The sequence below is a fragment of the Drosophila navojoa genome, chromosome X, assembly GCF_054131105.1.
Source record: "Drosophila navojoa isolate 15081-1374.11 chromosome X, UAZ_NAV_1.0, whole genome shotgun sequence".
In the NCBI taxonomy this organism is placed as follows: Eukaryota; Metazoa; Arthropoda; class Insecta; order Diptera; family Drosophilidae; genus Drosophila; species Drosophila navojoa.
The window spans coordinates 1,893,740-1,919,917 of record NC_142895.1 but is presented as its reverse complement, the minus strand read 5'-3'; the positions used below and the strand labels follow the sequence as shown (position 1 = coordinate 1,919,917).

At 45.2% G+C, this 26,178-nt stretch overlaps 6 protein-coding genes across 7 annotated transcripts in view; 2 read left to right on the top strand and 4 right to left on the bottom strand.

Moving 5' to 3' along the window:
- LOC115564709 (uncharacterized) overlaps nt 1-26,178 on the bottom strand; it is a 63,458-nt gene that overhangs the window by 25,060 nt on the left and 12,220 nt on the right. The window lies entirely within an intron of this gene.
- On the bottom strand, nt 585-2,451 carry Muc4B (Mucin 4B). Of its 2 annotated transcripts, XM_089264768.1 has the most exons (3): nt 2,199-2,450; nt 1,638-2,040; nt 585-1,571 (listed from the first exon to the last, which is right to left on the bottom strand). In XM_089264768.1, the coding sequence occupies exons 1-3, from the start codon at nt 2,335-2,337 to the stop codon at nt 674-676; spliced, it is 1,440 nt and encodes a 479-aa protein (XP_089120894.1). In that variant the 5' UTR covers nt 2,338-2,450; the 3' UTR covers nt 585-673. The 2 variants fall into 2 exon arrangements, with proteins under 2 accessions (XP_089120894.1, XP_089120893.1); XM_089264767.1 differs by having other exon boundaries at nt 585-2,040; nt 2,199-2,451.
- LOC115564976 (uncharacterized) lies at nt 4,581-5,113 on the top strand. Its single transcript, XM_030389883.2, has 2 exons — nt 4,581-4,705; nt 4,791-5,113. The coding sequence occupies exons 1-2, from the start codon at nt 4,666-4,668 to the stop codon at nt 4,979-4,981; spliced, it is 231 nt and encodes a 76-aa protein (XP_030245743.1). The 5' UTR covers nt 4,581-4,665; the 3' UTR covers nt 4,982-5,113.
- On the top strand, nt 5,941-6,513 carry LOC149090516 (uncharacterized). Its single transcript, XM_089264953.1, has 2 exons — nt 5,941-6,167; nt 6,227-6,513. Exons 1-2 carry the CDS (start codon nt 6,128-6,130, stop codon nt 6,415-6,417), a joined length of 231 nt encoding a protein of 76 aa, XP_089121079.1. The 5' UTR covers nt 5,941-6,127; the 3' UTR covers nt 6,418-6,513.
- On the bottom strand, nt 10,518-12,961 carry LOC115564978 (uncharacterized). Its single transcript, XM_089264487.1, has 4 exons — nt 11,240-12,961; nt 11,053-11,186; nt 10,734-10,991; nt 10,518-10,661 (listed from the first exon to the last, which is right to left on the bottom strand). The coding sequence occupies exon 1, from the start codon at nt 12,638-12,640 to the stop codon at nt 12,278-12,280; it is 363 nt and encodes a 120-aa protein (XP_089120613.1). The 5' UTR covers nt 12,641-12,961; the 3' UTR covers nt 10,518-10,661; nt 10,734-10,991; nt 11,053-11,186; nt 11,240-12,277.
- On the bottom strand, nt 23,200-25,693 carry LOC149090515 (uncharacterized). Its single transcript, XM_089264926.1, has one exon. The coding sequence runs from the start codon at nt 25,666-25,668 to the stop codon at nt 23,269-23,271; it is 2,400 nt and encodes a 799-aa protein (XP_089121052.1). The 5' UTR covers nt 25,669-25,693; the 3' UTR covers nt 23,200-23,268.

Genomic DNA, 26,178 nt, shown 5'->3' with positions numbered 1-26,178 from the left:
CCATATATCCGTAAATCTATCCATCTGCCTGTTTGTCCATCAGCAGTTAATAGTAGTACGAATCTATTCAATAACTTTTCTTCAATTTATGCTTGAAGCGCATTGAAAGTAAAGAGATTGACAGTTTAACTGAGATGAGTTTAAGATGCGTAAGAGGGTGTAGTAAGCTATATATATAGTATATATTCTCAATACATAGTTAACACTCTACAACATGTTCAATATAGCCGTAAGTCTGCCTGTTCGTCAATTCATCTGACTCTATGTCCGTCCGCCCATTTATCTATCCGTCTGACTATCTATAGTCTGATCATCTGCTCGTGCGTCTGTCCCATCCTTACGTCTAATCTGGTAGGCAGATAACGTTATACTTCCAGTAAACATAGTTCAAGCAACTCTATACTAGCTGCATACAGCGTATCTAGCAGTCGTCTACGCCCCGTAGCTGTTCGCAGCTTGTCAATGAGCTGTTTTGGCTTTTTTGCTGTGCGGCATTTTAGCAATTTTCGCTGATTATACGAAAGAATTTACACAGCCAAACATGAGATAGGTGTATATATATATATATATGTATATCATGTACATAAGTCGTTCAATATGAGGCTTTATTATATCATAAATTTCAAGTCTAGCTTAGTGATTCATAAATCGATTCGGGTTCAGCTCAATGCATTCATTGATCGATGCGCTGGTTCTCGATGTTGCCCAGGCGCAGCGGCAACTCTGGCAGGGGCTCCACCAAGATGGGATCTTCAGCAGCGTTGCCATCATCATCATCATCATCATTGTTGTTGTTGTTGTCATCACCATCGTCGGCTGCAGTCGTTGTTGCTGGCGTTGTTGTCGATGTTGTTGTTGTTGTTGTTGTTGTGCTGCGCCTGCGCAACTTGCGGCCTTTGCGTCCTGGCTTTCTGCCCACACGGCCCAGTCGCTGCTTCTTGAGCCTGCGCATCTGCCTGGCTATATCCAGGCTGGACAGCTGACCGTAAACCGTTGGATACGGTGCGATAGGGTAGGGCTCCAGGGTTGTTGCTGCTGTGACCTCGCCAACAGCTGCTGCTGTTGTTGTCGTTATCGTGGTTGTTGTAGGTGCAGCAGTTGTAGTTGTTGTTGTTGTTGTTGTTGTGGCATTGGCAGCAACTGTTGTTGGCGCTGTGCTAGATGTTGTCGTTGCTGGTGTTGTTGTTGTCTCAGCAGCAAGTGTTGTTGTTGACGATGTTGCTTCTGTTGTTGTCGATGTTGCTGTCGTGCTAGATGTTGTCGTTGCTGGTGTTGTTGTTGTCTCAGCAGCAAGTGTTGTTGTTGTTGTCGATGTTGTCGTTGTTGCCTCTGTTGTTGTCGTGCTTGAGCTATTTGTTGCTGGTGTTGTGGTTGTGTCAGCAGCAACTGTTGTTGTTGTCGTTGTTGCCTCTGTTGTTGTTGATGTTGCTGTTGCTGTCGTGCTTGAGCTATCTGTTGCTGGTGTTGTGCTAGATGTGGTTGCTTCTGTTGTTGTTGTTGTGTCAGCAGCAACTGTTGTTGTTGTCGATGTTGTCGTTGTTGCCTCTGTTGTTGAGGTGCCTGTTGCTGGTGTTGTGCTAGATGTTGCTGCTTCTGTTGTTGTTGTTGTCTCAGCAGCAGCTGTTGTTGTTGTGGAGGTTGCTTCTGTTGTTGTGCTGTCTGTTGCTGCTATAGTTGAGCTGCTTGCATCAGGTGTTGCTGTCGTGCTGCTTGTTGTAGTCGTATCAGTTGCTGTTGTTGTCGTGTCCGTTGCTGCTGTTGTTGAGCTTATTGCTGGTGTAGTTGTTGTTGTTGTTGTTGATGTTGCTACCTCAGTTGTAGTTGTTATTGCTGCTGCTGTTGTCGTTGTCGTCGTATCCGTCGCTGCTGTTGTGCTCTCCGCCGGCTCGTCGCCCGTCGCAGCTGCAATAATCTCACTTATATTGATTGTTATCGTTTCATTGAGCCGCGTCTCGTTCAGCGTCTGCAACGTGTTGTTCGAGCTGACAATTGTTGCCACGAACGTCGAGTTCTGTGCCGCACACAGCTGACAGCAGCTGCCTGAAAATGCAAATGCCAAATGCAAAAGAGTTTGTTAGTTTTTCCCTTTCCCTTTCTGTTTCCCTTCCCCTTGCTCGCTGGCAAATCAATTAGCAGCTCGGCTCGACTAGCTGCGGCCGCAGATGAAGCCACACACATCCGTATGGCGCACTAATTACCTAATATTGTTGTCACAACGAGCGCAATTAAATGCCGACGTGATATCACAATTGGCAGCAACATTGTGTAATTTAATGCTGGAGTTGCTCTTGCTCTTGCTGTTGCTGTTGGTGTTGGTGTTGCTGGTGCCGCTGGCATTCTATTGTCTGTTGTCGGTCCTTAATTAGCCTCGGAGAGCTTTGATGTTGTCGCTGTTGCTCTATAAATTTGGCTAATTGAACTGATTTGCCAAGTGCCCATCAGATGCATTTTTATATTGATGGCAACGCACACGTCGCACGGAAACGTGTGGCCGCTACGTGAGCTTCTTTATTTACTTATCATGTCTACCAGATAATAATCACACACACACACACACACTCATGCATCAGCAGCAGCAGCATCAGCAGCAACAATTGCTGTCGTCTTTTGCCGATGATTTCTTTGATTCCGGAAACAACACAACAGCAACCACGTGTTGAGCCAGCACCCAGAGCTGACCAGCGGAAGTCAAGCCGACCAATTGCATTCAATTTGCTTTCAGCTCTGCATCTGCTTCTTCTTCACCTTTGAGTACTCGCCCACAATCTAAAAAGTGAGCATATTAGATTGACTGCCAAGCAGCAAGACCTTTGTGAGCATGAAGATTGGGTCAAGTCAGAATAGAGATGTATATTCAATCATATAGATCCAAGAGTCTTATACATGAGTTAAGATCTCTCCTCTTCTACGCAACGAGAACTGAAGGCCATCCCGATGATTGGATTGCTCCTTGGAAGAAGTGTATTCCCTCGAAAGGGGTCTATTTTGAAGGGGATATAATAAATTTAGATGATTGATAAGTTCTTTGAGTTTTATTTCAAATTTCCGGGTTCTACTATGACAGAATTTATGTCCCATCACGATGTGTCATTGGCTAATATGCGAGCTTCTCTACAGCTAGATCTATGATACATTACCAATCTCTAGTATTGTAATTTGCCTATGGGCGAGTATGGCTCAGTCATTTGACCCGTTTCGTTTCTGTTCACTGGGTCAGTTGTGGGCCCAGCTGTTGGCCAACGGGCACGTAAACTTGGCCAACAGCTGGCAGCTGGCTGCAATCATTAGAAAATGGCACACACAGACGTTAGCTACAGCTCAGCTGCATCTGAACTGCATTACCATAATCTCTCTCTCTCTGATTCCTTTAATCGCAAGCGCAGCAAGTTTTCCGAGCTCTTTAGGTTTGTTCGCTTTCGAGTCGAGCGCGGATTGCGCTTCCCATGCATTACAATGATTTTTTGCCGACGCTTCTCGTATGATTGTTAAATAAACAAATATGTATGTGATAAGCCGCGCTGCAGTAGGCGACCCTCAAATACCCTGTTAAGTAGCATTCCATTGCAAGAGGATTAGTTTTCTGAGTGCTGAGAATAATTACAAAATGTTTTTTTAATTTTCTTTCTTCTCACTTTCTATATTAAAATTGTATCAAATTTCAACTAATATACTTTTAGAAAATTAAAAAAAAAAACAATAATTTTAATAAATAAAATAATATTAGCACTGAAGTAAACTAAGCTAATATTAATTTATTTATTAAAATTTTTTTTTAATATTTTATTTTATCATATTTAAGTATAGATAGACAGTCTCTAAATTAAATAGAGCTTAATAGTTAGTATATAACTAACTCAGTTTATTCAAACTGAAATCGTAAAGAACTTCCACTTAATAGCAAATACTTATAGTCAAACTACCTTCTCTTAGCAGCGCCGTTACAGGGCATTTAATGAATAGTCATGAATACAATTTACACGACATTTTTATTTCAGCTTGTTGACAGTTGAAATTTTAATTATTTGCAATAAACGTGACCGAAAGCCAAATGACAGCGCCATAAATATCCATGTAATTAAAAGTAAAAACTTAAATAAGTTACAGAGCCAGCATACGGCATACAGGGTGCTGCGACTGATGCAGAGTGCAGTCGACTGCATAATACTCGTGGAGGTGGAGCAGAGATTCTATTAGTGGTAGATATAGCTAGTCATTCAGTTGTAGAGGATTCGGATAGTTGGCAGCCCTGGTTCGCCTTAGAAAGAGATTCTTTTGTATGATATCCGACTGTTTCCCAAACCAAGTATCAAGAGAGAGAGTGATTCGAATATACTCTCTCTTCGCTGCATTCGAGAATGCTCTGTCCATGCTCTGCCCGGGCTCCATGTCTCGATAAACATACATGTGTCGGCACATCAGTGCATATCGAAAAAACACGAGTCAATCAGAGCTCGATTGCGATAGGCGTGGACAAGCGCCGATAGTCGAAGAGTCGTTCGAGCAGCTAATTGCGAGCTATCAGCACGCTTGAGTACGTGCCAAAAGTCGAGCTGAAGCAACGATCGGGGCATTTCCAAGCGTCTGGCTGTATTTTCAGTTTGGTATAAAAGACGTCGAGTGCGCGCACTGGAGCAAGCAGTAGAAACTTACAGCTGAAGCGCAAACATGTTCAACAAGACCTTTTTCGTTGCCCTCATTCTGTGCGGTAAGTGAACTGAACTGAACTGAAATGAAGTGAACTGAACTAGTTCGGCCTAATGAACGCATCCAATACGATATCCTTGCTTCAGCCTGCTACTTGAGCGCCACCTGGGCACGCCCGCAGCTGCCGCAGCTGCCCGTTCCTGGACTCGATGCTCTACCCATCGGCAATGTGGGCGGCGCCGTTGGCTCGGCACTCGGCGCAGCCACTGGAGGACTCGCAGCCGGCAGTCTGGTCCCGAAGCTAACGGGTCCTCTAGGCCAACCGAAGATTCTGTAAGCCCAATCAGCGCTATCAACGATTCCCCACATCAATGTCGACTGCAATGCCAAAACTAAGTCTGTTCCAATGTCAATAATAATTGTTTGCGTTCTTAACTATTAAATCAAAATTTGCATATCCTAATGAAAATTGTGTAATAGTTATTTCTGTATATCGTCGAACTTCTTTCCGATCCCTTTCTCTCTATTCTCATTCATTTTTCGTTTTCATTTAGACTTTCCATTTGTTATCCCCCAGCCTCTTTTCTTCTCTTTTCTCAATTTCCATCAAGATTTCCAATTTCTTCTCATCTCTTCTTTTCTCATCCCCCCTTGTCTACTCCCATCTATTCCCATTTCGTCTGCTCCCATCTCGTGTCTTTTCTTCCATTCCTTTCTCTGAAGAGAGTAACGCTAAATGAAAAAGGTTACTGGAACAATTGGAGCTGAGACATTACCTAAGGAGCTACCTAGGCATATTGAATATAGATAACTTTTATTAGATTTCTGTCTAAGAAATTGCGGAATTTCTAGAATAAACATGTATAGTTATGATCTTCCAAGTCTAGTTGAGGATTATGAAAGTTGAATATATAGAAGATGGATATAAAAGTTAAATATATTATATATTACGTCTATTGGGATATATATCTCGTTTGCTCTATGAAAGGAAAATGTCAGAATCTTTAACTCTTACGTTCTATAAACTTAAGGTCGCCCAGCTACTGCTGATGTTAGTTGAATAGCCACTGTGGGGACAGAAAGTATAAGAACTCTTCCCAGGACTCGTATTACAAGATCAAAAAACTCACTTTGGAGTGAACGTAGAGTACGAAATATAGACGAACAAAGAAATGGAAAAGTAATGGGAATTATATATGTAGACATTAGCTGACTTGCCTACCCCAACTTCCGTTTCAGCAAACAGAAACAAAGTGTGATTCAATTTGAAAACATTTTATCACTTTTCGATTTTAGTGTCTGACGTTTCATGGCATTCGAAGTGAGCTGAGCCTTAGCTGGCATTGTCGAGCACTGGACGAGTTAATCGCGCCTCTACGTGAGCTGCCCGAGTCCCAGTCAGCACGTAGCTAGCGAGCGTGCGGAACTATTTAGTGCTAGGCCCAATAGCCGAATGTTTTAGTTATGCTTCAACCCAACAAGAATGTTCAACAAATGCATGTACTTGCTGTTCGTGTGCAGCTGTAAGTGTTGGATAACGTCAATACATATGCAATATCTAATTGAGTGACTTTTCCTCCAGTGCTGACGGCCTGCAGCATGGCCCAGACCCTAGAGGACACATCTACACTAGCGCCAGCAGCGGGCGGAAACTCGACGCGTCGTGATCTGGTCAGAAACTTCATGAACAACGTCCAGAGGCTCATAGCCGATCTGATGAAGAGCTTGCAGCAGCTGACTGCAGCTCAGGATGGCCGCATCAGCATCAGCTAGACCCATACCCAAAGCCCTATCGAGTGTGTCTGCTGAGGAAATAATAAAACAGTATCAATTGAACTGAATTGCATTCATGTGGATGCAGCCACTTGAGATCGATTTTATTGCCAGTTCATTTGGGGCTTTGAGCATGCTACAGCTTGCACTCAGCGCTTTGATTGATGTTAGCGTGTCAAGGGTCAAAGGTCAAGACGTTTTGAAGCCCCAACAGTAACAAAGGACAAACCTTTCGCAGTCATTTATCAAATGACATTTGCCAACTGTGAGAGTCTCTACAAGTGGATACAACATGTTAACAGGCAGCATTGCGGGGGGGAGAGAAAGGGCCGGTGCTGAGAATAGGGGCTGCTAAGGTGTGGAAGGTCGGAGCGTTAAGCAAAATGAAAACGCCAAAAATTATACCTAAAGCAAACAGCAAGACGAAACGAACTGAGCAGAGCTAAGCGAGCTTTGAATACTCTGGAAATTACTAGATGCAAGACTTGAGTGACACAGAATAGCAGAGAAAATATATATAGAGGGTGATCAAGAAAAAACTGATAGCATATTCGATAATCGGAAATATTGATCGATATGGAAATAATTCAAAATATTTAGCAGTTCATCGAGTCTGTGGAAAAACCCTAAAACTGTTTCAGTTTCATTAATTGCTTTTTGATGAGCGAGCTCTATCATCTGGCTAGGCTAATGAAGCCATACTTTGGCAGAGCTTGAGGCCATCACGAAGCAGGACTCATTCATTGGTAACACTAATTCAAATAGATGTTTTCATTTTCATTCGACAAGATTATATTATAGACATTCCAGAATAAGTAAAGAGTAGAGAAATCCCTCACAGAAGTTAGGGTATAGAAATGTTCCCCGAAAATCTTAACGAAATTTCTCACGTTTGCCATAATTACGAGCAAAATACGTGACATGTGTTTTGACTATGAATTTAAGCAGCAGCAGCAGCAGCTTGTCGAGCCACCCCCTACGCCCTACCAACCCCTAGGCATAGCCCTACCACCATCCCCCTAACGCCTACTCTCCCTACATTCAGCCGTTGCCTGTGGGCCGTTCGTTACTTCCGACATTGGGAGGTCGGGAAGGGGTCAAGTATCGCTACGGTTGTAAATGGTAATACGTACTCGTATACATAACCAATAAAAATCTGTTTTGGCCAGGAAAAGGCGACAGCGAGCGGGCGGGGCTGGGCTGGGGCTTGTCGTAACAATTGTGCGAGTAATTCATAAAAATCTCTTGAGCAAATGTTAGCGACATGAATGATGCTCGGGCATTGGGGACGCTACGCAACCAGTTCCGGTTTCATGGGCTTTATAGCCTCACGCCCGCCACATTTCGGTTTCTTCATAATTTATAATGCCTTAAAGCCGAACCGCAAAAGCAGCTCCAGAAGCAGCAGATGAAGCAGTCGAACTCCCAGAGCGTTGCGTGATTGAATTGTTGCCTGATTGACAGTTGACAGTCGAAATTGATTTTGGTGGTGCGCTGCCAGGCAGCTTGATAATGATGACGGTGGTTGCTGTTGCCACAATGCAAAGGCTGTTCGGGCTGGGGCTGGGCTTATTAATCCCCCGAGTGCAGGCGTGCATAAGTATCGGGCAAATGGATTAGACAGTTTTATGTGAAAAGGGGAAAACAAAAGGATTTCAATGGAGCTCTTACCCAACTATTTAATTAAGCTTGATCTTTACCTAGCAACAGTAACAGCTAAGTCCCAACATATGGCGTACATCCCAACCCCATCGACTGCTCTTTCACTCTCTCTCTCTCTCTCTCTCTCCCTCTGTCTGCATTGATTGTCATATTTGTGTGACAGTTAATGAACGACTGTCGGCTCTTTGTAGTCGCTAATCAAAGGATAAAAACCGAACGTGAAATGTGCAACGCACAGCCAATGTCCGCTGAACAGCAGCAGCCGGACACACAGACGCGAATGGGAAGGACTGCAGTCATCTAATTGATAGATGATTCACATCATTTAAGCAGCTTTAATTGAATCATCAGCAACTGTTAGCTGCAGTGGAAGGCATGTCTATGACGTCTAGTTAGAGTGGATGACCGCGTAGCTACCCTATAGGGTGTTGTACTTATGACCATATCTGGAATTATCAATAATGGACAATCGTTAATCGATTATATGGATTATGTATCGATAATTGGGCAATCTAATCTAAACGATTCCAATTTAATATAATATATCTCTATCATCGTCTGCATATGTATAAGATTGTCTAACGTCTGATTGCTCAATGGTGATTGGGTCCCTCGTGAAGTACATTAACATGATATTTATCGATAAATGTATATCTGTTAATAGTAGTAGACTATGGAACTTCTTAGCAATATCCTTGCATATATTTAATATATTAAAAGTCAAGGCAATCTATCTATTCGCCTACTTAATAAGTCTACATGCAACCGTGTATAAATATATCAATATCTATCGATACATCACTACATATTTTATCAAGTATCGATATACATATAATCACAATATCAATGTCATTTTCAGCATTATCTCGAATATTTTCCATCAATAAGTCTTCATTCGCTTAAATTTGATGATAAACCTCCATTAGTGCTTACAAATTGTAAGCAACAGTTGAAAGAGAAACATTCATTTACCTGACTAGGGGCTATCCCTGCCAAGCGCTTCGACTTGTAATGCTATTACTCAGAGTTGATTGTGGCACATGAAAATATTGGAGCAGGGCACGCAGATCAATCAGACTGCCGAAATGAAAAGGAGAAAGGTTAACTTGCTTCAACAAATTTTTGCCAGGACAATGAGCGTAGAGTAAGGGCAGGAAGAGGAAGCTGGAGCAGGAAGCGCCAGGCGACATAAAGAGTTCGATATGAAAGTATTGATTTGCTTTGACAAATCTGAGGGACTTGTAATTTCATTACGAAAACCATAGCACAAGATAACCACAACAGAGAGTGAGAGTAAGAGAGAGAGAGAGGGGGAGAGAGAGAGAGAGTAAAACGAAAATGCTCAATTCCCCAATGTGAAAGTAATAGACCAACAACAGCAATCCGTAGCCCCCAAAAACAGGCAACTGAAGTAGCTGTCTGGCACTCGAGCGGGCGGCTTTTAAGATGCTTTGTGTGTGTGTGTGTGTGTGTGTGGGTGTGTCTGTGTGTGTATGGAAAATTAAATTCAATTGTGTGACAAGTTAATCCTATTTCTCATCTTCCAACTTTTATTTAAGCTTCATTCTTTATGCATTACATGCGATGGAGAGCATGGCACGAGACTCCTGACAAACTTCCAATCATGCAGTCAATCAATCAATCACTCAGTCAGACAGTCAGCCAGTCAGCCAGTCTGTCAGTTAGTCAGTCAGTCAGTTAGATGCTGTCAGAATTTTGTTTGATATGTTGCAAGCCAGCGCCAGCCTCTGGAAAAAGTGAAAGCGAACCGAGCCCAAACGAAGGGTTGCCCACACGCACACACACACACACACACACACAGACACGCACACAGACACAGAAAGCGAGTCGAGCTGTGTGCGCGTGGGGTTTCAGCTGGGGCAACACTTCATTAAACTCATAAAGCAATAAAATGTGCTCTTGATGAACAAAACAAAGACGCAGGAACAGGAGCAGGAGCAGGCAGCAGCAGGAGCGGGCAGGGGCACAGGCTCAGTGGAACACCTCCTTCATTCGCTAGCAACCACTTTACCCACTCAACCAGCGATGCGCCTTCGATTGTCTGACAGCTCGACATTGTCTGCTAATGGCAACTGCAGAGCTGTCGACTCGAGCTCACTCACTCTCGCACTCACTCACTCTCTCACTCTCGCTGTGCCTCTCAGTCAGTGTGCTCTGTCATCCATCACGCGTATTCGAGAGAAACCTTAAAGCTGCATTCCATATGGGCGCAATGCTACAGCTCTATCTATCGCGCTCTACCCATCCCCGCCCCCCCATCCTCTCGCTCTAGCCCAGGTTGCCTTTGTAGGTATTCGCGGCGTGGCAATCGATAATAATTACATTAGTTTTCTTTGTGTCGACACTTTTATTTCCATGCGTCAAGGAAGCCAACTTCTAGATTTCGTATGCTATAAAAGGCAATTCCTTTCTATTCCTCCTGTCTTAAGGCGAACTAATGGGTTCTTCGTCACGATCATTGAAAGACTTATGGCCATATATAAGCCCAGATATACATATAATATATATGTCATGCTGTTCTTTTCATCTTTGAAATCTGAAATCGCAATCCCGAACAGTATCTGCATGGAATAGAATCGATGGATTAGTTCGAATAGTCGAGTCTGGTTTTTTGTTCGCATTTTCGAACTTACTTCCCCTTTTTCCGACCGTTGCGCTCTTACAGAAGCTGATGGACTTCAGACACAAATCGTACAGTTTCCTTGAATGTTTTCGCTCCACTTTGAACACAGTTGAACCTTTTCAAGGATCTTCAAGCTGTGGGACTTGGTGCGAGTTGATTTAGTCTTGATAGCATAAAATCGGAAGACATTATTCCAAATAAAGCTGAGAGTACGACATGCAAAAAAGTAGGAAATATAAACGTTTCTATTTACAGTTTTATCTTCTGCCTAAGGGAGGGGAAAACGTGTTTAGATCATACAATTCCGAGCTTCAGCTGAGCTTACAAACCTTGACCAGGAAGCATGCTTGACCCTGAATGTGCATTCGATCTATGGAAGAATAGTGCTTGCTTGAATTTGCGGTGCTCAGCCTGCAGAGCAGCCTTGGCTAGACGATTATCGCAGAGACGGGCTCTGCACTTGCTGTAATCAGTTCAATATAGGGTAGATACATAGGGCGGAGGGACGGTGCTTACCTTCAGCTTTCATTTAGTTTGAGTTAATTTGAAAATCGTATTGTAGATACAAAGGGGAAAACCAAAGTTTTTTAATCGTGGTGCAACTGCTTAAGAAATCTATATATATATGTATAATTTGATGAATCTTAAAGTGCTCTTGGTCCGATTTGATGTTAGTGTAAGCAACATATCTATGCTTCGTGCTGTTTAAATGGATCCAAGTTGGACTAGATTCCATCTTGAGTTGAAATGTTTTGTTTTCAATTTTCCGTACTTCAATTTTCTCTTCTCATATATATATAGGGTTTAGTTCAGTTCGCCGTTGCTTGTTAAAGTCTAACCTCCCAGCACGTGAAGTGGATGTGAGTACCAGCCCGGGCCAAGCAATCGACCGACCATTGTAATCGTGGCCATCGCGGCAAGCTGCAATTGAATAGACCTTGAATCTGGTATTCGTCTGTCTTCCTTCTGGGCATACTCTTTGCGTGATGTCACTCCTCTTCCGTCTTCACTCCCATCTTCATCACCGCCATCATTGTCATGGATTTGACCGAGTGGAGTTGCGGGGGAGTTGCGTATAATGGAGTAGCCGAGATGTATCTTTATTACAGTAATTGCTCATTGAACAGGAAATTATTATATGCGTGCGTGTACCGTCTCCTCCTAGCCCGCCTCCTGCGATGCTCTCTGAACTCCCCGTTGGACCGGCTTTCGCTTTTAGCATTTGCTTCGGTGCGCCCAGTGCCCGAAATAGACAATAACGGAAAGAAGCAAAAGGGCAAGAAGCTGGAGGGCTGGGGAAATCTCTGTGGCGCTCTATTTCGACTGTAATAATAGAATGCGAGCTTTCGGCTGGGGTTAGTGTCACGGGTAACGAGTATATCGTCTGCCTATTCGAGCCACTACGGTTTGCTCCTTCTGTTGCAACATTTTTGGGTTTATGCCACTTACATCTGCGAAATGCGCGTCACACAAATCGCCGTCCCGAGCCGCTGCAGCCGCGGGGGGTAGCGAAAGACGAGGAAATGTGGCAATCGGCTTCGTGCCTGTCGAGCATCAGTCCGTCTCGTGCAACCTGTGGACGGCCGGCAGCATTTGCGTTTGCAAGCGTTGACGCAGACGTATATCATCGCCGCCGCCATCCTGATCAAGCGCCCGGGGCGGCAGGCGCCAGCTCCACACGTGGGCCCCGTCGCCCTCGCCCATGTCGAAGTGGATGCGCTGGCGCTGCAATATGATCCGCAGGTTCTGCACAAACCGTGCCACATCCATGGGATTCTCGTGCTGCAGACGCGCCGCCACCAACGGCGGTATGAAGCGATCGTACTCGTGCTGCTGCTCCTCGTTGGGGCCCCAATGCAGCGCCGGCTGGAGTCGCCGCTGGCGCAGGTTCAACAGTCTGGGCCGAGGTGGGTTCATTGCTTCTGCTTCTGCTCTTTGCCTGCCTTTCTGCTCTATGTGTGTGTATGTGTTTGTGCATGTATTTCTCTGTTCCTTTTTGTTTCCTTTGCTTGTTGGCTTGTATTCTGGTTCTCATTCGTTCCGATTAGGTCTGAGAGCTTTTATTTTGGTTATTGACTTGAGGCTCGATAATGGTTTTGCTTTGGCTTTTGTATCTATACCGGAATTTGGGATGGGGGAAAGACAAAAGTAAAAAGTTTAAAATAATCTGAAAGCCGGATTTATCAGTTCTATACCCTAAAAAGAATTTGGCCGAAATGCCAATCAGGGGCTCTGAGTGAAAGCTCAAACGTCTACTCGGTTCACACAAGACAGTTTCACAGTTTCGAATCTCTTGCCGTTTGTCAAATTCGAATGTGTTGAGTGAATCTTCCAGCAGCCCCTTGCTCAAGGAAGAGGTTTACCATTGGAAACTAACTGAAACAAGTAAGAAAGCTCTAGTCGAGACTGCTCGACTACGAGATCCCCTGAACCCTACAAGCAACTGATATTTCAATAATAATTAGCACCCACACACGCACTCATGCAAACAAATACACGCACACACACACACTCACATATACAGGCGATTTCGCTTGGGTTGCGCTGCAGTGTTGGCAATATTAGGAGAACTTATTTGTTGAATAATTTAATTTCTAGACGTACGATCGTAATGAAACTTTCAGAACGTAATCATAATGTTAAAATGTATGTGTATACCGAATCACAAGTCTCTAGTATTTGATATACGACTTTTACAAAGATGAGGGTGAAGGGGTGGATTTAGGGGTGGGGGGTAAATTTTAACAAAAACCGGAATTGTATGACATGCGTCTTAATATACATTTTAAATTTGGAGACTGTAGCTTGAAAGATGTAGGAGATATAATTTTTAAACTGATCTTCGATAAGGTTTTTTATCGATAAAAAAGTATCGGAATGAGTTATCGTTTTTTAGTGATAAACTCGATATCCGCGTGATATATACGGACATTTTAAAAAAAAGTTGAAGTCTCTAGCTCTTATATCTTCTGAAATCGACGCGTTCAAACATACGGACAGACGGACGGACGGACGGACGGACGGACGGACGGACGGACGGACAGACAGACGGACAGGGCTAAATCGACTCAGCTCGTCGCCCTGATCAAGAATATATATACTTTGTGGGGTCTGCCACGCCTCCTTCTGCCTGTTACATACATTTTAACAAAACCATTATACCCTGATTTCCCATTTTCAATGGGTTCAGGGTATAAAAAGTATTGCTAGAGAGCTAGCGAGTTATAACTCGTTGCAGAACTAGCGAGTAACCATTCGTTGTCAATCTAACGAGTAGTATTACTTGAGAGCTAGCGAGCTATCACTCGTTGTCTATCTAACGAGTAGGTTTTAGACAAGACGATGTCTAGTCTCAACAGAATAATAAAGAGATATGACGTGAACTAACTTGGAGTCGCAAAGTAACGAGTAATCGTTCGAATCCTTGGGCTAGCTCGCTGTCAAAGTAACGAGAAATTCCTACAGTCGGCATTTTAAGAGAAACCCAGACACTTCGTAGCTTTAAATTGAACGAATTCAGTGGAATGATGTTAGCCCAACTGAAGTTGATCTCAATGAACCCTTTAAGGCACTGCTAGATGGCGACCATGCGAGTATTTACTGTAGCCAAGGCACAGGCGTCTCTGCTTTTTCGTGTTGGCCTGTCAGGCGTTTGTCCTTAATCAAAATGCACACACTTGATGCATATTTAATTAAACTTTCACCTTTCTGAGGGGACGTTTCAAAGAATTTTTGCCAAAAACCGGCTCGAGAGCGCTTTCTATATAAGCAGGAAAGCTGCGAGAGAGAGAGAGAGAGGGAAAGTGGGAGAGAGAGAGAGACTGTATGCCTTCTAGCCCGGGTTCATTTTCCATTTTGGAAAAGAGAAATGACTTAAAAGCGACACGACGGCACTTTAATTAAATCAGTTTTAATTAATGCAAAATGCGACTTTCAAAAGATGTTGCCTAGACATCTAGCAGCAACATGAAAAACAGATGAACAACTCTGTAACAGAGTGGAAGAGAGGCTTCGCCAGCCTTGTGGCCGGCGGGGGGTAGGTGGGCGGGCAGGCAGCAACCACATTTTGTTGTCGGCATAATTACAACTCAATTGTAATCCAATTTTTGGGCAGGCATATAAATCGGATTTCATTGTGACATGCCACGCCCTGTCGCACACCGCCCTCTGTGTGAGTGAGTGTGTGTGCGTCTGACAGTGGTGTCTGTGTCAACTTTTTTCGGTGTCAAATAAATAAACTTTTGACAGTCGGCAGACAGACGGTCGGGAGTAGCTCCGATCTGAACCTGTGCCGGAATTGCAAATTAGTTTGTCACAAGCAACAGAGCCATTAGGGCTGGGGCCAGGGCTACTCCATCCTCCCCCTGCCTTCCGCTGTCTGCTGTACGATTGAATGCTTTAAGAGGCGAGTCCGAGTGCTGCAAATGTTTTGTGTCTTTTTGTCTTTTGGCCGCAAACGTTGCAAATTAGTTGCACATGTTTCGTCCGCAGCCGAAAAACAAGACGTGTTTCCACTAATTTGGCCAACATCAACAGCTGCGCATACATGCGACAGTGTGTGTGCGTGTGTGTGTGTGTGTGTGTGGGGAAAACTCATCATAACTTTCTTATCAAAAACTTATTTTAGGCAACGAGTGCCGCAAAGATATTCCCTAAAAAAAAGCCAGCAGGAAGCTAAAGAAAAGGATAACTCAGCTAGCTAGGGAGCGCGTTGGTACAGCTCGACTATGAAATACCCTGTAGTGGCAGACAGCTAAGCTATTTGATGTTGCTCAAAGGTTACATTAGATATATGGAACATATATATATATATGTATATACAGTAGAATCCGGCTATAGCGACACTCAAGGGACGGCGGACGCTTTAACCAAAAGGTTTCTTTGCTATAAGTTTGTATGGAGACCAACCAAGACATCGAATTTTCGTCGGTATAACCGGTTGGACGCTTTAAGCGGAGTCGTTATAACCGAACTCAACTGTATATATATATATATTCACTATTCTTATGCAGTTCTGGGCCGTATTGAGAATAGCACATGTTAAGGAATGCCAGGGTATACTCTGTGCTTCAAATTTTGTTCCAGCATGAGCTAAAGATATGACAAATTTCTAATATATAAGGTACTAGTGCATCTACCAGTCTATAGTCTATCCTACTTAGTCCCGCATTGCTACTTTTACAGGGTATCTGCGCACCGAAATATATATATGTACACACACACACACACATGATGGCAAATGCCTTGAAAACTTGTTATAATTACACTGTCTTGACAGCCAGCTGTGTGTGTGTGTGTGTGTCCTTATACTCATCCTTAACTAAGTTAGCCGTGCCGTACAGCCCATACGGCCCGTACGGCTCCTGCTGCTGTCGCCGTGACTCACTAACTGGGCTAACATGCATGAACAGTAACATATGTTGGACTTTGGCACAAAGTTTTGCCAGTTTTTGGCGCGCTTTGGCCACGCTGCCATTTTTAGCAACTCGTATCCATAGCCAAGTTCTGCTTAGCCTCACACAGCACCCCCCCACACCCACACTCCCTCCCACCTCGGCCAGCATCGACTGTGCCTCAGTCAGTGCGGAACGTGTGCGTTTTGTGGTTGAGTTGACGCACACTCTAGGCGCAGCATGCAACAGCTGTGGCCCGAACGCAATCTGCCTAGCCCCAACCCCCATGCTGAGCGGCCTGAGTGCCCTGACTCTCCTGCTGGGAGCCGCCCCAGCCCCCAGCTAGTCACTGCGACTAGCAAAGTTTAGCCCAGCCCAAATTAATGTCAACAAACTAGAATATCAGCCTGCCAAATGGGCATCATCATTTCAATAAAAATAGACAACTCTCTGTACAGCCAATGAAAGGGTATTACTGAAACAGAAACAGAAGCGGGAGATGTGTAGTGGATACCCCCGAACTCTGCACAGCGCTGCTGTTGTGGCCAATCTAGAACCATCAGCTCGATGTGTGGAGATATGGAAAATCGTATATATTCATAGTCGAAGAATTTCCAAGATTGAGTCTTCAATTAGGAGTCATTAGAGCTAAGCTAAAGGTAACCAAATTGATATATCGTTTATTATCGATCATAAGGAATAAGGTTTTGAAGCGCTTATTCTTCTTACTATGGTATTCAAGAGTATATATTTGAAATTTAAGCTCTATATCACATGTAATTGATTAGATCGAAAGGTGTAGAATGCAACAGAGACGGACGGACAGAGGGAAGAACAAATAAACGAACGGACCGATAGACAGTCGATTATTGCTGGATCAGCTAAGTTCATTAACCTTATCATATCCTAGTGACGAATATCTAATTACATAAAACTAAGTTTTGGAAAATTCCAGCGCCAAGTAGTTGATAAGGATTATAGGAAAATTAATCCAAATACTAGATATATCTTAAATTTCCTCACATACTATCATAGTCAAAAACAGTTCCAAATTTCCATTTGAAATGAGAAAAGAAAAACTTACATCATTATAAGAGATGCAAATGGATATTTTTGTATGGGCATCAACAGGCATCGAGCTGAAACTTAAGTAATCAGGAGCTGAGCCAAATGATGCCAGGGAAAACAAAGAAATGAACCCGAAAAAGCACTTCGATGGCTCACACAGCAGAGCAGGAGAGCCAACAAAAAAAGTTACAAATTATTGTGTGTGCTTGTGTGTGTGTTGATATCGAAATAAAAAGCACGTCAATATTAGACAATGGCAAAGAATAAAAATAAAAAACTCGGTTAACAAAGCCAACGCGAGGGTGCCCAATAAAACGTAGGAAAAAACCAAAAATTTTGACATAGGAAAAACGAGTCCCAAAGTTAAATAAAAAAAAAAAAAGCGGAACCAACTTTGCCAAGTTTCCAGAAAGGGGTGTCAAAGAGTGGGAGGCGGCTGGGGATGGGGCGCGACTACCAAAAAAAATATATAAATAATATAATATATGCCTAAAAATGGGCTAGCCCAAAAATAAATATGGCAACAAAATGGCAGCCAAGGCTTGACAGCGAAACGTAACGGTTAAAAGTGGAAGGGAGCTTGGCGAGAGCTAAAGACGTTGCTGCGTGGGCGTTGAGCGAGGGTTGAGCGGCTGCTGGCCGGCTGGGGCTGAGTAGGGGGAGTGTCGTAGAGTCGTGAGCTATGCGAATTGCATATGCGGCACACGTATTTGCGCTATAATTATTTCGTACGTGAGCGCTGCGCTCAACTTGGCCCGGAAAGCAGCCGTAGACGCTCGTAGAACAAAGACAATGCCAACAGAAGCGAAAGACGCCACCAGAGAGAGAGAGAGAGAGAGAACGAGAGAGAGAGACTGCTAGGGGTAGACAGTAAGCGACATTTGCGACACCGTAGCAGACTTGCATCCTGTTCAGATTGTCTGGGAAGACGTCGCCAAGCTTAAAGCTAGCTTGCAGCTGGCCTTAAGCCATAAATTGACTTTGCTTCAATCAAGCCACTAGAGATGGGTGTGTGAAAACGTGACGTGATTGAACGCATTAAATGATGGCTTGGGATGAGCATATTATATGAAGTACTGCTCGGATTTCTTTCGATTCACTGCGGAGCTGACTGACTGACTGACTGAGAGCTGGACTGACGAGCTGATTGATGGTGGATTGAATTATTCATTGAGTGACTCGCTGACAATTGATAGTCGATCACAAGACTTGCTGACTGATTGACGGATGGAGCGGACTATTTACTGACTGATTGGAGAAATTATTCATTGATTGGCTGGATAAAAGTGTATGATTGACTGAAAGATCGACTGTATGATTGACTGTGTGATTGACCTTATAATTGACTGCATGATTGACGGCATGATTGACTGTATGATTGAATGTGTGATTGAGTGTGTAATTGACTGCATGATTGACTGCATCATTGACTGTATGACTGAATGTGTGATTGACTTTATGATTGACTGTGTGATTGACCTTATAATTGACTGCATGATTGAGTGTATGATTGACTGTACGATTGACTGCATGATTAAGTGCATGATTGAGTCCATGATTGACTGTATGATTGACCTTATAATTGACTGCATGATTGAGTGTATGATTGACTGTATAATTGACTTCAGGATTGACTGTATGATTAACCGTATGAACCGTATGACTGACTGTGTGATTGACTGTATGATTGAATGGGTGATGGGCTGCATGATTGACAGAATGGCTAACTGCTTAGCTGCATGATACTCTGCATGGTTGACTAACTTTTTGTTGACTGATTGAAGTACTGATTGTTAAGATGTTTGACAAACTGATAGATTGTCTGCTTGGCAGACTGTATGATGGATGAACTGACTGAATGATCTACCAAGTATAACACTGATAATTTATTAACTGACTGGTTAACTGATTGAATGATTGATTGTAAGATCTTTTGATTGGCAGGATCTGTGAATCTGAACTATGTCAGGTAGCTCTTTAGCAATGTATTGGCAAGTCCTCGAGCAGCGTACTACCAAGCCAGTCAAAATACGCAAAGCATTCCAAGTGCGCTTTAAACTGAATCACTAAAAATAAATCAAATAATAGAAATTTCTTGCTAAGAATTAAAGTCACGAGAAGTCACCAGGTGAGAGTAAGCGACAGATGGAGAGAGAGAAAGAGAGAGAGGGAGAGTGGGAAGCGTGTCTGCTATTTGTTATGACGCTCGCAGACAACAGAGGGCGCCATCAACACACGGCAGACGGCAGACAAGTCTCGGCTCTGATGCGGCGCAGACTCTGACAGCTCACAGACAGCGCCAGCAGCTGCGGCCAGGTGCAATCCGCATCTGGACAGAGGTAAGCCCGAAAAATAAATATCAGTGGCAGCATGCGACAGCTCAGCCACAGCCACAGCCACAGCCACAATGACAACAGACTTGCAACCCAGCAGCTGAGACAATTTTTCAGCTTCTCCTTTGCATAGCTGCAGCCGGCAAGTGGCAAGTGGCAAGCGGCAAGCGGCAAGCGGCAACCGCAGTGCGCGTGTGTTGCCTGTGGCCAAAGTGGTAAGTGCAAATAAGTGTAGCTCTGGCAATGTAATTCCGTACGCAATTCACAGTTGAACATGCTATTTGAGTGTTAAACAGGTGCACTCTCCTCTATTTGGCTAGAGCTCCTTAGCTAGGCAGCGAGCAGGGCAGCGGGGTGAGTGGGGAAGGTGGGTTAACCAATGAAATATGTCCAAATAGAAGCTGTATAGAGATGCCAATGAGTCGCACATCATTAAGAGTAACTAAGAGTGAGAGGGGAGGAGAGTGGGAGAGGGCTAGAGTGTGGGAGAGCCAACACGAAATGCAACCTAATTCACATAAAAGTTACATAAAGTAAATAAGTTTGATTATGTGAGCAAACGAGAGAAGCTGAGTGAGTGAACCAGGAGGAGCAGGAGCAGGAGGAGGAATACTGAAGAATTCGAGGAGTGACAAACACTGTGACAGTTGTCGCCGTTGGTATAATTAACATTCAAAATGAAAATGAAAACGGGAATGAAAATGTTCAACTGCAGTTGGGGTCAAGCGAGGGCTCTGTGGTGGGGCTGCTTAGTGGGCGCTGAGTGGGCGGTAAAAGTTTTTAATAAACCGTAACAACAAACATGGCGCCAGTGAAATGAAGGCCAACAACTATAGAGCACACCCACACAGAGAGAGAGAGAGAGAGAGAGAGAGAGAGAGAGAGAGAGAGAGAGAGAGAGAGAGGGGGAGGGAGAGTCGCACAGCAAGCGCCAACAGCCACAATAATGACACACAAAAAACTTTGACAATGTAGTCGTGCGTGCTGACATCCTCCCCCTCTATTGGGCAGCCGTCAGCTAGTGCGGGTGGGCCGGCCGTGTGTAGTGGCTGCGCCTTTTAGCCAACGGCCCATTGCCATTCAAGCCGCATTCTCGGCGCTTTAACGGAAAAGGATTTCAGCCGCAATGAAAACAGCTATGAAAACCACAAAATGTGTTGCCTGCTCCTGCTGCTGCAGCGTCGAGTAGTGTCGCCCTCTCTCTCTCTCTCTCTGTGTGTGTGTGTGTGTGTGTGTGGGTGTGGTGCACTGGAACATCAAATTGCTGACCACACGCAGCGCAAGGCGGTGGAACGCTGGGGGCAACGGGCGAGGGCTGAGGGATGACGGCGTGCGGCGACGTCTGGATGAATGGATATTCAATTGCATTGGGTGTGCGTTACAATTGAAGCGGTTTTAAAATAAACGAATGTGGCTTATTACGCACACACACGCACAGCTAACAGCCGCACAACAAAATAAATATCGAATTGAAATTGACAAGCTGTGACAAAGACACGCAGGAAACGGGCATGAAAGAGCAGCAGACAAAGACGCAGAGAGAGCGAGAGAGAGAGAGAGAGAGAGAAAGACTGGGAGTGGGTGTGAAAGAGAAGGCCTGTCATATCCGCTCGTAGGCAATTCGCTTCGCACTCTTTGTCCGATCTATGACAAGTACAGTAAACACTCGCCCAGGCGGCCGACAGTAGTTGCAGTCACTAGTCTCCCATATGCTGTGCTGCTCCTGTCTGACCTGACAGCTTGAGCGGTCGCCAGGTCCATTGTGGGCTTAGTAAAACGATATTTGAATTTCTTATTTATAGCATTCACAATTAAGGGCGCTCGCTCTCTATCTCTGTCAGGCCCAGAGGCCCATCTTCGTCTATCACTCGCTCGCCTTGGCCCTGTCAACGGCGCGGGATGAGAACTGAGGCAACCCTCATCAGAAAGTCGTTTTGTGTTTTTACCATTCAAGTAGACACGTGGAGCTGGGTCTGGCTGGCGACAAGTCCTGGACACCTGGAGGCGCCGCCAATTTCGCAGAGTGGCCCGCCGGCAGCAGCGCACTTTGATCACGCCGGGCTAATACGATTTTAAAGGTTATTCCTCGGTGGGCGTGTCAGGAATCAAGTGAAAAATGTAAAAGTAAAAGCGGCTCGACACTTGATGGAGCCAGGAGCAGGAGGCAGCAGGAGACATACAACACTCGAACGGGCTAATTTTATTAATGTTGCCAATTTCAAAGGTCCCAGCCCCTCCCGCTCCGCCCGCTCCACAGGTGAGGCGGTGCCACTGGGGGTTGACTGTGTTAGAGGGTTGCAATGCTTACGCGCGCAATTAAATATGAAATATTTAAGAGCTGCCTCAATTGCTTGAGGAGGGGGGGGGCACAGCATGGAGGCGCTGGTGGATGCCGCAACACAATGTGCGTTTCATTCACTCGCCAAAAAGTTTTGCCTGGCAAACATAGGCCGGAACGGGATAAGGGCGAGGCTAATTAATAATTTTTAGGCCATTCAGCAGAAAAATGAGGTGTAAAAGGAGTGGATGGGCGCAGCAGGAACCGGAGCGGGAGCGGGAGCCGGAGCAGGAGTTGATGTTTTACAGGTGCGCCGGCAAACTTTGACTCGAGTTGATTAAGTTGGCTTTTTAATGGAGTTCAAAGTGATTTCACTTGCAATTAATGCGCGACGCGGCGATTCCATGCTGCCTGGAGGAGGTGTTGATATAGCCCGACTGCAATTACTTTCCATATTGGAAGCTCGATAGCACGAGCATAAGCTAACAAAATGAAAAATCTCTAGACGCCACTGCTCGACTGCGATATCCCCTGAACCCTTCGAGCTACTGATATTTCAATAATTCTTTGCTTCTTCCTGCTTACACAAGAAACACACACACTCGCAGACATACATGGGCATGGGCTGCAGTATGAACTTAATTGTGAATGAATTGTGCGTATATTAAGGGTGAGGGGGTGAATATAGGGCTGGGGATGAATTATATGAAAAATCGAAATTATATAAAATGCATCTGAATATATATTTAAAATTTGAAGACTCTAGCTTTAAAGATGCATAGGATATAATTATATTACCGATTTTCGATAGTTTTTTTAATCGATAAAAAATAATGGGATGAGTTAATGATTTTTGGAGATAAGCTCGATATCCGCGATATATACTGACATTCTAAAAAAAAGTTCAAGTCTCTAGCTCTCATAACTTCTGAGACCGACGCGTTCAAGCATACGGACGGACAGGCAGACAAACAGGGCCAAATCGACTCAGCTCGTCGCCTTGATCAGGAATATATATACTTTGTGGGGTCTGCCACGCCCTTTCTGCCTCTTACATTTCAACAAAGCCATATCCTCTGATTTCCAATTTTCAATGGGTTCAGGGTATAAAAACCCACCCCGGCTACTTTTCTAGCCTGCTTTACGCTGCCTGCTCTCTCTCCCTCTCTCTCCCTCTCTCTCTCTCTCTCTCTCTCTGTAGGCATTGCTATAGTCCATAAGTGAGCTTACCTTGCCCCAATTGAGAAGATCATGCGGCTCTCCCATAAGCATTTATTTTTCTATTTCTTGCAAAAATTATAAATCACATACAAAAAGTATTCAAGGACGCGATGATTTACCAGATTGCTGTTGTCTGGGCTGCTGCTGTTGTTGTTGGGAGCAATGTGAGCTGTTTTTTGCGGAGCGGAGTGAAAGACCCCGACGGAATGATAATGATTAGCTAATAACTAAAATAATTTGCATTCGTGGCTGCTACTTGAGCAGGTGCTGCTTAACTACAGACGGATCCACGCTGAGAACGTAGCCCCCGTTGACGCGACGGACGTAGCCCTTGTTGGCGGCCTCATACATGGCATTCGGGGCCAGGCGCTTGACGATTTCCTCTGGACAGCCGAGACGCACGGCCAGTTGGCTCAGTATGAATGCATATGAAAGCGGACTGTCGTGCTCCGCCATCAGGCCGAGCAGTGCGTTCAAAATATTATCGGTCCAGCGGGCCAACAGCGAAGGTGCTGGCGCCGCTTCACGGCTGCCATTGATGCGAATCGGATTGGTGGAGTACATGGTATCCGGATTGGCATTCGGATTTTGCTTTGCTTTGAATGCGGAAGAGTTTGAATGTCCGAGTGGTCCATATTGTTGCTGCTGGTAGTGCTGCTGCTGCTGCTGCTGCTGCTGGTAGTGTTGTTGCTGGTGGTAGTGCTGCTGCTGCATATACTGCGGTGACTGCTGCATTTGCTCATGTCCATTGGCGTAAGCAACGTGCTTCACTTGCTTAGGACTTAGGGCCACCGACCTGGCCGGCTGACGGATGTCCCCGCCTGCTATTTCATTATACAAATTTTGCCCTAGATAAGACGTATGCTCGGGCTGATAGTGGGAAAACTCCTGGGTGCGCGAGTGAAAGGCGCGTGGCGGTTGGAAACGGCTCGGCTGCTGTTGATACTCATTTCTCTGCAGTTGCAGCTGCTGCTGCTGCTGATTTTGCTGATATTGCTGATGTTGCGAATATTGCTGATGTTGCTCCTGCTTATGTTGCTGCTGCTGCGGATATTGCGGGAGCGGCAGCAGTGGCTGCTTCTTCAGCGGTTGTTGCTGCTGCTGATAGTAATTGGGATTGACCTCGGCCTGACCTCGCTTCAGCTGCGGCAATGTGCGCGGCGCCTGTGGCAACTGTTGCGACTGCTTCGGATATTGTGGAACGGGCTGAACGAGCACATAAGGTTGAGTAGATGTTGGAGGCACCGGAGCAATGGGGATCCACATGACAGTCGGAGCAGTCAGCGGTTGCTTTGGCTGTCGATTTTGATCCTTCAACTGTTGTTGCTGCTGATAGTGCTGTTGCGCCTGCAACTGGTGCTGTTGCTGCAGCTGCTGTTCTTGCTGCATCTGATTATGTTGCTCCTGTAGCTGCTGTTGTTGCTGCAGCAGCTGCTGATAATATTGCTGCTGTTGTTCTAGCAGCTGCTGCTCCAGTTGCTGCTGCTGCAGCTGCTGTTCCTGCAACTGCTGCTGCTGCAACTGCTGCTGCTGCAACTGCTGCTGCTGCAACTGCTGCTCCTGCAATTGCTGCTGCTGCAATGGCTGCTGCTGCAACTGCTGCTGATGCAACTGCTGCTCCTGCAACTGCTGCTGCTGCAATTGCTGCTGCTGCAATGGCTGCTGCTGCAACTGCTGCTGCTGCAATGGCTGCTGCAATGGCTGCTGCTCCAACTGCTGCTGCTGCAACTGCTGCTGCTCTTGAGCCACTTGCTGCAATTCCTTGTTGCCTTGGAGCAGTTTCAGTTGCTCCTGTTCCTGCTGCTGTTTCATCTGCAGTTGTATTTGCTCCTCCTCCTCCTGAACAATTTGCTGCCAGCTGCATCCGACGGGCGACTCGATCGGCGGATTCTTCTGCACCACCTGCTCCTGCTTCTGCTGCTGGAGCTCCTCCTTTATATCTTGACAATTATCGTTGTCATCGCCGTTGCCATCGATAGTGCAAAGTTGTTCCTTCATTAGCTGCTCGTCAGCGGCTCGCTCCCAATTGCTTTTAGCAACCTGAGCGAATTGCTCGGGCTGCTCTTGATACAGCAGCTGTTGATCCGCCCCCTGCTCCGGCTGCAGCGGCTGGGGCTGCGGCTGGGGCTGAGGCTGGGGCTGGGGCTGGGGCTGCGGCTGCTGTGACCCATCGCTGCCGGCATTCAGAATGTACTGCACTTGCTGGTTCGGAGCAATCGGCACCCAGTTGTTGGGACCATGCACAAAATATTGAAGTTGCTGCGGCTGCGGCATAGGCTGCGGCTGAGGCTGAGGCTGCAGCAGCAGCACTGGCTGCTGCTCCCAATTGTTGTTGTCTTGGCCAACATACTGCAGCTGATTCGGCTGCACCACTTGCAACTGGGGCTGCGATGGCCCCGGAACGACTTGAATCCAATTGCCAGTACCATCCAAAGCGTATTGCTGCTGCAGCTGCTGCTGCTGCTGCTGAAGCGGCGGCAGCCCCTCTGCCACTTGCCAGTTTCCAACAGCCTGAGTACCATAATTTGGCTCTTGCTGAATTTCATACTGCAAATTGTTGGCATCAGGAGTTACGCTGCCAGCACGGGGCGTGAAAACTTCGGCACCCGGATTGAGAGTAGAGCGTTTGAAATGATGAATGCTATCGGCCATAATTGCTTCCTCAATGGAAAAACGAAATAAGATAAATTAAAAACCGTAAAATATAACAATCTGAATTACGAAAAAAGATTTTCAGCTCACCAGTGACAACTCGTACGAACACGTAAGTAATTCAACGAATGACAGTTGATGCAACGCGTCCTGTGAATGGGCGAAATTTAATAGAAAGCCAAATAGACGAAGAGAGACGAAGGGGAAAAAGCCGTGGGGACAGCGGGAATGAAGAAATGTCAGTGGGAATTCGCAGCGAAGAAGAAGAAGAGATCTAGGGAAAGTTCTGGAAAAGATGTTCATGTGATGAGATGTCCATATAATGAAGACAGTTATAGCTCCTATCATTAAAGCTTCGTCTGCATTTCATGCAAAATTAATTATTATTTCAAGGGCTGGCGCACAGTGCTGTAAAATGCCGCATTCTACAGTTTCGAGCACTATTCAATACTCTTAAAGTTTCAGCTGTGTGTGTGTGAGTGTGTGTGATTCAGCTATGTCGAAGTTCTG

Bases quoted from the DNA above. Each gene is read 5' to 3' on its own strand.
- Muc4B (XM_089264767.1), bottom strand. From the start codon at position 2,337: ATGCCAGCGGCACCAGCAACACCAACACCAACAGCAACAGCAAGAGCA. The intron at 2,041-2,198 runs GTAATTAGTGCG...TTGCATTTTCAG, and splicing joins CGTTGTGACAACAATATTAG to GCAGCTGCTGTCAGCTGTGT.
- LOC115564976 (XM_030389883.2), top strand. From the start codon at position 4,666: ATGTTCAACAAGACCTTTTTCGTTGCCCTCATTCTGTGCG. The intron at 4,706-4,790 runs GTAAGTGAACTG...TCCTTGCTTCAG, and splicing joins CGTTGCCCTCATTCTGTGCG to CCTGCTACTTGAGCGCCACC.
- LOC149090516 (XM_089264953.1), top strand. From the start codon at position 6,128: ATGTTCAACAAATGCATGTACTTGCTGTTCGTGTGCAGCT. The intron at 6,168-6,226 runs GTAAGTGTTGGA...CTTTTCCTCCAG, and splicing joins CTTGCTGTTCGTGTGCAGCT to TGCTGACGGCCTGCAGCATG.
- LOC115564978 (XM_089264487.1), bottom strand. From the start codon at position 12,640: ATGAACCCACCTCGGCCCAGACTGTTGAACCTGCGCCAGCGGCGACTC.
- LOC149090515 (XM_089264926.1), bottom strand. From the start codon at position 25,668: ATGGCCGATAGCATTCATCATTTCAAACGCTCTACTCTCAATCCGGGT.